This window comes from Dipodomys ordii, unplaced genomic scaffold (genome assembly GCF_000151885.1).
Source record: "Dipodomys ordii isolate 6190 unplaced genomic scaffold, Dord_2.0 Scaffold184, whole genome shotgun sequence".
NCBI lineage: Eukaryota > Metazoa > Chordata > Mammalia > Rodentia > Heteromyidae > Dipodomys > Dipodomys ordii.
In genome coordinates this window covers 1,217,082-1,228,264 of record NW_012267400.1, presented here as the reverse complement: position 1 = coordinate 1,228,264, position 11,183 = coordinate 1,217,082, and the positions used below count along the sequence as shown (strand labels likewise).

General features: G+C 63.0%; 1 protein-coding gene across 3 annotated transcripts in view; it reads right to left on the bottom strand.

The window, feature by feature from the left end:
• The window catches only part of Adgre5 (adhesion G protein-coupled receptor E5), a 15,033-nt gene that overhangs the window by 873 nt on the left and 2,977 nt on the right, over nucleotides 1-11,183 (bottom strand). The window contains exons 2-15 of one of the 3 annotated variants that reach the window (XM_013034235.1): nucleotides 8,597-8,647; nucleotides 8,301-8,417; nucleotides 7,695-7,850; nucleotides 4,842-4,988; nucleotides 4,204-4,332; nucleotides 4,046-4,092; nucleotides 3,863-3,949; nucleotides 3,121-3,298; nucleotides 2,666-2,788; nucleotides 2,256-2,476; nucleotides 1,334-1,516; nucleotides 606-1,132; nucleotides 460-526; nucleotides 26-286 (exon numbers count right to left, since the gene is read on the bottom strand). In XM_013034235.1, coding sequence (XP_012889689.1) covers nucleotides 26-286; nucleotides 460-526; nucleotides 606-1,132; nucleotides 1,334-1,516; nucleotides 2,256-2,476; nucleotides 2,666-2,788; nucleotides 3,121-3,298; nucleotides 3,863-3,949; nucleotides 4,046-4,092; nucleotides 4,204-4,332; nucleotides 4,842-4,988; nucleotides 7,695-7,850; nucleotides 8,301-8,417; nucleotides 8,597-8,647 — 2,294 coding nt within the window. Of the gene's footprint in view, nucleotides 1-25; nucleotides 287-459; nucleotides 527-605; nucleotides 1,133-1,333; nucleotides 1,517-2,255; nucleotides 2,477-2,665; nucleotides 2,789-3,120; nucleotides 3,299-3,862; nucleotides 3,950-4,045; nucleotides 4,093-4,203; nucleotides 4,333-4,841; nucleotides 4,989-7,694; nucleotides 7,851-8,300; nucleotides 8,418-8,596; nucleotides 8,648-11,183 lie in introns of those variants that run through there. The other 2 variants (XM_013034236.1, XM_013034237.1) reach the window with 2 other exon arrangements.

The window sequence follows — 11,183 nt, the reverse complement described above, 5'->3', positions numbered from 1 at the left end:
CCCGCCCCGCCCCTAGCCACCGCACCTTCTTGTTGAGCACGCAGAGCAGCAGGAAGAGGAAGAGCCCCTGCAGGCCGGAGAGCAGCGAGAAGGCGTAGGACAGCGGCATGCTGTGCGGGTCGAAGAGGAACAGGCCGAACACCCAGGTGCCGCCCAGCACCACGAGCTGCGCCACGGCCGTGACCGTGAGCACGCGCGCCCTCCCCAGCCGCTTCATGTCGGGGTTGATCTCCGAGAACTTCTGCGCGAGCTTCCACACGGTGGTCACAAAGATGACCGCATTGCACTGGGGGGCGAGAAGGGACCGAGGGTCAGCGCAGGAGGGGGGGGTTGGGAGGGGTCAGCGCAGGAGGGGATGGGAGGAGGGGGTGTGGGAGGGGTCAGCACAGGAGGGCGGGGGTGGGAGGGGTCAGCGCAGGAGGGCGGGGTGGGTGGGAGGGGTCCGTGTCCACGGCTCACCAGGATGATGAAGGCCAGCGGGCCCACGAAGCTCCAGAGGAAGCCCCGCTTCAGGCTCAGCCAGCAGCTGGAAAGAGCAGAAGCGGCCTCAGCCCCCGGGTCCCCAGCGCCCCGGGCCCAGCCTCGCCCCCGGGCCCGCCACTCACTAGCTGGGGCGGCCATAGCCCTCGCTGTAGACGGCGGCCGACACGGCCACGACGAGCAGCGGCACGCCGTAGCCCAGCAGGCACTGCCAGCGCGTGCGCAGGCCCTGGCCGCGGAACACGCGCACCACCAGGAAGTAGAGCTCCAGGCCCTCCAGGCTCATCCAGCAGAAGGCGGCCAGGAAGCAGTAGTGCAGCAGCGCGGCCACCAGGCGGCAGCGCAGCCCCACCGGCGGGGGCGGGGCCTCGCCGGGGAGGGCGGGGCCGGAGCCCCGGACGGGCGGGGCCTCGAGGCTCCAGCTCTCCTGGCAGGCCGGGCAGGGCGTCACGTCCTGACCGCCTTCGGTGTTGTTCTCCACGCCCGCCAGGAACAAGGCGGAGCCCACGAAGAGGCAGAGGCACAGGTGCAGGTGCACGGTGGTGCGCGAGCTCTGGATGGAGCGTACCAGCAGGAAGGTGAGGATGCAGAGCAGCAGGCAGACCAGGGACAGCGACAGCCCCACCTTGGTGATCAGTGCCAGCCTCGGGTCCTAGGGGAAGGCGGGGGGAGACAAAGAGGAGGCGCTGGGCGCCACATCCTCAGACCCTGTCCCCTCACCCCAGACCGGGTCCTATTTTCCCGGGTCCTCTCCTGGCACACAGACAGGCTGCACCCATCCCCGGCCCCTCACCAGGAAGGGCGTGGGGTCACTTGAAGGCGCCTCCACGGGGCAGGGACAGCCCTCGCTCACCTGGATGTGGTAGTGAGCCATGAGGATGGCGAAGCTGCTCAGGTGCCGGCACTGGCATATGGTGATGCCATCTTTACTGTCCACCTTCCGGCAGCCTTCTGTGGACCAGTGTCCACTCCTGTTGCCGTCCTCCCCTTTCCAGAAAGCACAGATGACCTCATCCCGAGGCCCCGGCATCTCCCGCTGTGGGTTGCACAGGGCTGGTCAGACAGGTTTGCTTGGAGCCCCCAGCCTTAGGTCCAGGCTACTTTTCAAACTAAAGGAATACCTACTGAGCAGCAGGACACTGGCAACTCACGCCTGTAAGCCTAGCTACTCAGGAGACTGAGATCTAAAGATCACAGTTCAAATCCAGCCCAGACTCATCTCCAGTTAACTATCAAAAAAGCCAAACAAGTCGAGCTATGGTTCAAGTGGTAGAGCAGCAGGCTTGAGTGAAAAAAGCAAACTGGGAGTATGAGGCACCAACACAAGCATGAGAGACAGAGAGACACTGGACAGTCCAGTGAGAAGGTGACACCTGGGCTGGGAAGGTGGCTCAGTGGTAGAGCGCTTGCCTTGCATGCACGAGGCCCAGGATTTGATTCCTCCGCACCCCATAAGCAGAAAAAGCCAGAAGTGGTGCTGTGGCTCAAGTGGTAGAGCGCTCCCCTTGAGCTGAAGAGCTGAGGAACAGCGCCCAGGCCCAGAGTTCAAGCCCCACGACCGACCCAAAAAAAAAAAAGGTGGCACCTGGACAAAGACAGGAAGCAGATAAAAGATAAAGAACTGACTTATACAGAGAACGCGCAGCCCAGTTGGTGCCCCAACCGGTGCCAGGGTCCTGAGGTCTGAACAGACAGAGCAGATTGGGGGGAGGCAGGGACAGGGAGGGTGTGGGGCTCCCTTCCTGCCGACTGTAGGCTTGAACATCAGGACTCACGGAGTGTGAGAAGTTGAAGGTGACTGGGTAGGCGAGTTCCCCTGTCTTCGTGTTGGTCAAAAACACAGAATTGATGCTGGAGAGAAATCTGAACTGTACGCCCAGCACAGGGCTCTCGTAGGTCTCCTCCAGCGAGGCCAGCCTCCCTTCCAGGTCTAGGGAGGTGTTGGTCAGCCAGTTCTTCATGTTCTGGCTGGACAGGATGCCTGCCACGGTAGGGCCTGGGGACAGACATGAGACATGCCGGCTTTTCTCCTTATGCTCTTCCTTAATCTCTCCCAGCCTCTCTCCTGGGGCAGCCCGGTTCAGGCTCAGCTCAGCCACCGTGGGTCTGCAGCCCCTCCTGATGGCTGTTGGGTCCTCCCAGATCGCACCCCGCTCCCAGAGAGACTCCCTCTGAGGACCCCTACCATTTCTAGACGGTTCATTTCCAGTGGCTACAGCCCAGCTGAGCGTCATCTGGGCCTGGCCATGGCCGATGGTGATGTTACCAGCCGGCTGCTGCTGCTGCTCCTGGACCATCAGGAACAACGCTGAGGAGACATGGGCACCACAGACACTCCAGGTTAACTAAAGGAGTCTAGCCGGGCACCAGTGGCTCACGCCCGTCATCCTAGCTACTCAGGAAGCTCAGATCTAAGGATCACAGTTCAAAGCCAGCCTGGCAGACCCTGTGAGACCCTTATCTCCAAGAAACCACTCAAAAATCAGAAGTGGCGCTGTGGTTCAAGGTACTAGCCTTGAGTACAAAGAGGCTCAGGGATAGTGCCCAGGCCCTGAGTTCAACCCCACAACTGACCACACACATACATCACAACCCCAAACCATAGAGCCTAGGATGTGGCTGGGCAACAGGAAGTCTCACCTGTGCTGGAGTCGGAGGTGTAGTTGAAAGAACCTGCAGGCAAGGCCTGGGCCAGGGACCTCAGCATGCCCTCCATGCCCAGGAGCAGCTGGGTGGCAATGCGGTGCCGAGCAGGCAGGTCCAACCTCTCCATGTCCCCGGGAGCCTCCAGCAGCCCATCCAGAGCCTTGATGAGATTCTGGGGGTGGCGGGTGGCAGGTGACAGAGCAGCGGAGTTAGTGGATCACAGGGCTGTGTGAAGGCCTCGGTCCACGCCCGAAACACCAAGAGAATGCAGGTGCCAGACAATCATTTCTCCTCGAACTCAGGACCTCATACTCTCACTTGGGTTTTTCACTCAAAGCTGGTGCTCTACCACTTGAGCCACAGCTCCACTTGACTTTTTGGTCATTAATTGGAGATGAGTCTCACAGCCTGATATCTCCTGCCTCGCCTGACATCAAACTGCAATCCTCACGTCTCAGACTCCTGAGTAGCTGGGATGACAGGCATGAGCCACCAGTGCCTAGCTTATTTGTATCTCGAAGTCTAGGCTGGCCTCAAAGTCATGGCCGAAGTAATCTCTTGCCATAGTCTCTGAATAGCTGGAACTACAGGTGTGTGCCACCAGGCGCTCCCCAGGTGAAATGCTCCACCAATGTACTGCCAGTGTGTGGCTGAACCAACGCATGTGGGCCCTGCTCCATTGCTGGCAGTGGGCACCCCTCCACCCCTCCCCCAGGTCTCCCCACGCCCTGCTCACCTGGATGGCGTCCGCTGTGTCCCGGGCTGTGTGTGGCTGGAAGTCTCTGGTCAGATTCTGCACCTCCTCCAAGAAGGTGGCCAGAGCCTGGGGGGCAGAGGGGGCGCTCAGAGCCCGGCCCGCGCGGGGTGCGTGGGGCGGCCGAGGGGCCTCACCCCACCCCGACCCCGCTGCGCCCCTCACCGTGCTGTGGATTCCGGGGGGCGCCGTCCAGGTGGGGAAGACGACCTCTGCGGGGACAGAACGGGTCTGGGTGTGCGGGGCGGGGCGCGGGGAGTGGACAGGGAACGGGAAGCAGGTGGGGCGGGGTGCGGGGAGCGGGCGGGGCGGGGCTCGGGTACCTGAGCACGCGGTCTTCCCCGGCAGCGGCCGCCAGCCCGGGAGGCAGCGGCACCTGTAGGACCCCACGGTGTTGACGCAGACGGCGGAGCTGTGGCACTGGTGCTGTCCGGAGCGGCACTCGTCCACGTCTGCGGAGACAGGAACGGCTCAGACCCCGACCCCGTCCCCGCCCCGCGGGAACCCAAGGTGGTCGCGGTGCCGCTGGGCCGGAGGAGCCGCAGTGGCGGCGGAGGGCGCGGGGCCCTGGGACATCGGGAATCATGTCCTCGCGTCCGCTGTCCGTAATCAGCGACCCGGGGACTCCAGGTCTAGCCAGGGCGCACGGAGCGTGGGACATCTGGAATCGCGTCCGGTTAGTAACCAGCGGCCCGGGTCCTGCGGTCTCCCCATGGCCGGTGCCCGCTCTTCTCGGGACCCGGGACCCGGGATCCGGGTCCAGCCAGGGCGCACGGGGTGTGGCCAAGCGGGGCGCGATTAGATGAGGGGGCGTGGCCAAGCGAGGAACATCAAGTCGTGGGCGTGGTTAAGCATGGGAGCGGAGCGTGTAGCCAACGGGCGTGGTTGCGATGGGCGTGGCTAAGCGGTGGGCGTGGTCCGGCCCCGTCCCTTGGAGTGGCGGAGTCTGCAAGCTGCGGACCTTCACACTGGGTGTGCGTTGGGCCTTCGGGGGATCCCAGGATCGGCCTCCAGCCGCGTCGGCAGCGGCACTCATACCCGCCGGCTTTGTTGAGGCAATGGGCGGAGCTGTGGCAGTTGTGGTGGCCGGAGGTGCATTCGTTCACGTCTGAGGACAAAGTCCGAGGGTCAGATGCGGCCCTCGGTCACCGTCCCCGCTTCTAGGTCGCCAGTGCCGGCCCCCGGGGGCCTCCAGCGTCACCACCTCCGCCAGGAACGTGGCCCCGGGGAACTTGGGCCGAGCAGGTTGCTGGGCTCGGTGCACAGTTGATGCCAGGGGGGAAACGGAGTCATGGGGCTGGACTTCCTGCCGGAGGCAGTCCTGGCTGTGGCTGAAGTCCTCGTCTCAGAAATGGAACGACGCGTTCTTTCCCCAGGTGGCAAAGACGCCACCCCCCGAGCGCTGCCTGGCATCTGAGTCCTGGGCCCGGCCTGACAGACCGGCCTGGGTCCCCAGCACCGCTCGGGTGCAGCCCCTGCAGGCCCCGGGGCCCGGCTCTCCATCGCCCACGCGTGCGAGGCCAGGGAAGGCGGCTCGCAGTTGCGGCGGACTCTAGGCTGGGGGTCCGCCCGTCTCCTGCAATCAGGCATCTGGAAGGTTCTGTGGTCTCCTCTGGGCTCTCGTTCCCATGGAGGTGATCCTGCTGTGAGAGGTGACCTCTGCCGCCATCTGGGGCAGGGGTGTTGGGGTGTCGGGGCGCCTGTGGATGGGGAGCAAAGGCCGGCCAGGCCCCGCGGGAACCCAGTGCGGACGAAGGCGGCGGCCCCAGGCACCGGGACGCCCGGGGCGACCTGTGTCCTGATGCCACGGGGCGGAACGCTGGGGGCTGGGCAGGACGACTCTCTCTTGCCCACTGGACCCCGACGTCCCGGAGGCTGCACGGTGGGGAGGAGCCTGGGGGCAGCCGGCAGGGAGGACGGGCGGCCCCCAAGGCCTGCGCCATTGGTGTCACTTGCTCCTCACTCCCACCCGGACTCGGCGAGTCCATCAGCTTCCGTGCCAGGAGAGGTCCGCGCGGCACCTTCCCTTTCTTCCTCTTGCTCTGGGGTCCAGACTGGAACCTCCTCCTCACTCAGCCGTGAGGTGCGGGTCAGGGTCACCTGCCCACCGCCCTCTGGGGCCGCTGCGAGGCCGCCGTCACCCGGACCAGGAACTGTAGAGGGCCAGCAGCTGAGGGGGTGCTGGAAGCCCCTCCTGGGGTGGCCGCCCCTCTGGTCTCCTTTGTCCCGGGTCTCCCGGCTGCGACCATCGAGGTGGGGGCGGAGGGGGGGCTGCGAGGGTCCGCGGTGAGGCTGAGCCCGTGCGGGCCCCGGGGGCGGAGGCGGCGCCTAGGCGATCCCGGGCCAGGACGGGATCCTGAATGCAGCCCCGCGTTCAGTTGGTGCAAATGAGACGCAAATTGGCAGGGGGGCTTTTGAACTTCCAGAAGTGGCCCTTGGTGAGGGGTTCCGAGAGTTGGGGACCAGGCATTGGAGGACACTCAGGTCAGGAGCGGGCTCTCCTCCCCAGTCCTTCCTTCCTTCACAGGCGCTGACCAGTGACCCCCAGGTGGGCGTGTTCTTGGGTCAGGCCAGCCATAGGGCGTGGCCACGGGTGGGGTGGGGCTCACAGTTGGAATTAGGGTTCCCTGACAGGGTGTGGCTCATCCTTAACGCTTGGCCCACTGGCAGGGGCGTGGCTCAGTGATGACGGTCCGCTCAATGCACGGGAGCTTGGCCCAGCGGTTGGGGGCGTGGCTTTAGTGGAGCCGGGCTTAGTGGGGCGGGGCTGTAGGGGCGGGAACCGTGGTGGGCGTGGCTCCGCAGTAAGGGGTGTGGCCTGGCGCTAGAGCCCTTTCCTGACCAGCGCTTAAATCACACAAGAGCAGAACCAGCACACAATTCCAACAGCACGCCATCGCTAAGGGAGACTTCCCAGGCGTGTCAGGAGGAAGTGTCCTGTCGCTCCCCTTTTACAAGCAGGTAAACTGAGGCCCTGACAGGTCAAGTAACTTGTCAAAGGTCACACAAGGGGCCAACGACAAGGCTACTTTGTTCGTTCTGTCCTGGGGTCCGGCCTGGCCCCGCTCGGGCAAGCAGCTACCTGGAGCCACGCCCCTTCCCGAGCCACGCCCCCTCCCGGAGCTACGCCCCTCCCCGGAGCCACGCCCCTTCCCGAGCCCCACCCCGCCCCGGAGCATGCCCCTGGACTACTGCTTTTACTTTTACCCTTAAAATCTAGGGGCCCTCTTCCCCAATCCTTCCTTCTTTTTTTTTTTTTTTTTTTTGCTGGTCGTGGGGCCTGAACTCTGGGCCTGGGCGCTGTCCCTCAGCTCTTCAGCTCAAAGCTAGCGCTCTACCACTTGAGCCACAGCGCCACTTCCAGCTTTTTCTGTTTATGTGGTGCTGAGGAATGGAACCCAGGGCCTCATGCTTGCAAGGCATGCACTCTACCGCTGAGCTACCTTCCCAGCCCCCCTTCCTTCTTTTTTAAAACAAAAAAATCACAACGAATCTTATTGCATGTCATACACCAAAAATGTTTTTGATTTAGCAGCACTGGGGATTGAACCCAGGTCCTCACACTTGCTAGGCAAGTCCCCTGCCCCTAGTTGTCTCCTCTGCAGCTAGCCCAGCCTGACTTGGAATAACGAGTGCTCTGGCCTTGGCCCTCCAAGTGCCGGGATTACCACCATGCCCACCTGTGCAGTGCTTGCTGGGTAACCCGCTATCGGGCACAAGCAGTGCAGGTGCACTCAGTGCAGGTGCGCGTGCACCTGTCCAGCCCGTCTCACGCTCTAGGCGCTTGGTGATGGGGAGGAGGGTGGGGTCTCACCTTGACACGTGTTCTCACTCTCGTTCCTGAATATTTTGTCCCCAGACTCGAGTGCGTATCCTGGGCTGCACGTGCAGTAGTAGCTCCCTTCTGTGTTCTCACAGTCTGCAAACTTCCCACAGTACGTCCTCAAAGGTGGTGCACACTCGTTGATGTCTGCAACACACAGGCCAAAGGTGTGAGTTCTCTCAGGAAGGAGACTCCCCCATCCCCAACCTGACCCCCAGCACTGGGGCTGATCTTGCTTTTGAAAGAATCTTGGGCTGCACTCTGAAGCTGGGCTGCACCTGGAGCAGGCCATTCCTGAAGGCTGATCAGTCAGCTCTGCCCTGAATTCTCAGGGTGACGCGCAGGATTTAGACACAGTGGACAGTGACAGGGTAGGGGATGGGCTGGAGGCTCAGCACCTCTCTCTCCTAGTTCGAGGGCAGATGGACACAGACTCCTGGCCACCCAGGTCCTTTCTCCACAGGAAGCCATGCACATTGATTTCTTGTTTCTCCCCTTCTTTTCTCTCCTTCAGGGATGGACCCCAACTGTGACCTGTGTCCCCCACTCTCGTAGGACTAGCCCCCCCAGTGTGCCCAGCACCCCAGGCCTCTGTACCGTCACAGCTGCCGTCCGGGCTGGTGATGAGCTCCTCCACTGAACTGAATCCCGCATCACAGCGGCAGGTGTCGGCACTGAGACACTTGGAGTTCCGAGGACACCACCTGGCACAGCCTGAGGCAGGGACGGGACCAGGTGAGGAGCCGGGGCAGGGGCGGGGCCAGCGCCATCCCAGGGAGGGCCCAGGGGAGGGGGAAGAGGGGGCGGCCCTGTGTCCTCCCTGGGCTGAGGGGCGCGGGGAGGACGCTGCCCCCAGCCTCCAGGTGGGGACCGAGTGCTCCCTGCAGGCTCACCTTCTTGTTTCTGGGCTGCAGCTCCACACAGACTCAGCACCGTGCACAGCACTGCAACGGAGCGGGGGAGGGGTCAGGGTGCCTCTGAGGGGTGGGGTGCTGACCCTCCCCTCCAGGCTTGCTCTGTGTCCATCTCAAATGCAGAACTCATGTGACCTGGTATAGTGATGCACACATACAATCCCAGCCCTCATAAGGCCACAGCAGGAAGACCCAAGTTCAAGTCCAGCCTGGGCTACTTTTAAAATAAGACATCTCAGGCCGAGGCCGGTGGCTCACACCTGTCATCCTATCTACCGAGGAGGCTGAGATCTGAAGATCACAGTTCAAAGCCAGCCTGGGCAGAAAAGTCTGTGAGACTCTGATCTCCAATTAACCACTAGAAAACAGAAGTGGTGCTGTGGCTCAAGCAGTAGAGAGCTCACCTTGAGCTGAAGAGCTGAAGAGTGCAGGGACAGTGGCCCAAGCCCAGAGTTCAAGCCCCACGACCACCACCACCAACAACAAAAAAAGACTTATCTCAGAAATTAAGAAGAGAGTGTGAGCCGGGCGCTGGTGGCTCACGCCTGTAATCCTAGCTACTCAGGAGGCTGAGATCTGAGCATCGAGGTTCAAAGCCAGCCCGGGCAGGAGAGACCATGAGACTCCTATCTCCAATAAACCACCAGAAAACCAGAAGTGGCGCTGTAGCTCAAGTGGTAGAGCGCTCGCCTTGAGCTGAAGAGCTGAGGGACAGCACCCAGGCCCAGAGTTCAAGCCCCACGACCGACAAAAAAAACAAGAAAAAAAAAGAAGAGAGTGTGTGTATGAGTCTCCGGCTCACACTTGACATCCTAGTTACTCAGGAGGTTGAGATGTGAGGATTGTAATTGGAAGGCAGCCAGGGGAGGAAAGTCTGTGAGACTCTTTATCTCCAATGAACCAGCAAAAAGCTAGAAGTTGAGCTGTGGCTCAAGAGACAAGAGCGCCAGCCTTGAACGGAAAAAGTTCCAAGGACAGCACCTAGGCCCTGAGTTCAGGCTCTAGAACTGGTATCAAAGAGAAAAAAGCAAAGAAGAGAAAAGGGAAGGGCAGGGCAGGGAAGATTCCAGAACAAGTATTTAGAAATTTTGCCCCCACAGGTTCTCAGGTGGTCCCTCCTCTCCTATGCCAACTTGGGGACTTGGGTGACACAATCACTGTTGCATCTCTGGGATACAGGGGTGACCTTTCACCCCAGCTCCCTCCCCCAGGAGTTGTGGTTTTGAGCGGGGTGCATGCTGAGGGAGGGGTGTCTCCTGTGTTACTGTGAGCAGCAGGACACCCACAGCAGGTCCTGGGGGGCCCCAAGTCACCATGGAGGAGCTTTAGAGATGAGGACGTGCCTTGCCAGTGGCCAGAGAGTGAGGGACAGGCGCAGAGCTGGAGAGGAGCCGAAGGCGGGGCAGAGGGGGGGACAGAGTCCGGGAAAGAGAAAAAAGGGCACTGAAGAGGGGCGCAAAGGGGGGTGCTGGGGAATGCCAAGATGGGACATGCAGCCTGTGCCCACCTGGGGAGCAGGGAAATGGCGAAGCCCCCCCCAATCTCAGGAGTCCGGAATGGGGGTGTGGGAGCGAGGGAAGGGACGAGAGGAGGAGGGGAGGTCCCCGTGACTCATTCACTTCCGGAGGCGGGTGACTCATGGCTGTGACCCCAGATCCCCCCCCTCGAGGGAATCCCGAGTCGGTTACAGTGCCCAGGGCTGGGGGGCGGGGGCGATGGCCATGGGGTTCCCCTGACTGTTGGAGAGCAGGCCCTCCCCCCCAAACACAAGCCCTCCCAGCTGGGGTAAACTGAGGCGCGGGGCCCAGCCCGCTGCGCTCTTCCTGCCCTCTGCGGCCACACAGGGCTGGGGCTTCCTCCACTTTCCCCTCTGGGGGGTGGAGGGGACACAGACCTCAACGGGACAAAAGCCATTTGTCCCCAGAGCCAGCGCAGCTCTGAGGGGACTGGGAGACACCCCAGAAAAGCTCTGGAGCGGGGGAGACGGGGGGGGACCCCCGGCCCCCAGGGGGGCTGGGCACCGTGTCCCGGGCCCCCAGGCCGGGCTCCCGCCCGCCGACACCCCCAGGCCGCCGGCCGCGCGGTGCCCATCTGCGGCCTTGGAAGAAAACCAAACGGGAGCCGGGCGGCGGCCGCGCATCTGGAGTTTATTCCGGGCGGGCCGGGAACAAAGACCAACGCTGCTCCTTTCGGGGGCGGGGGCACTGGGTGCCTCTTTCTAAAGGGGGGTCTCACGGCCGAACCCCAGCCTCCCCGTCCACACCCCCAGCATCCTCCCCAACACACAAACGCGAACCCCGCCCGTCCCTGAGCCCGGGGGCCCCGCCGCCGCCGCCCCTGACGCCCGCCAGGCGAGCGGGGCTCTGCGGTCGGGGGTCCCCCCTCCCGGTTTTGGTGGCCCGGTTGCCCGGCAGCGCAGGGTCCGTGTCCGGAGGACCGTTAGGGCTCCGGGCGGGGCGGCGGGGCGGGACCGAAGTCCCGCGGAGTCAAGTTCAAACCCCGCCCGGCTCCAGCGCCGCCACCTGCTCTGCCCCGGCTGGGGGCCCGGGGGAGGGGCCCGGGGGAG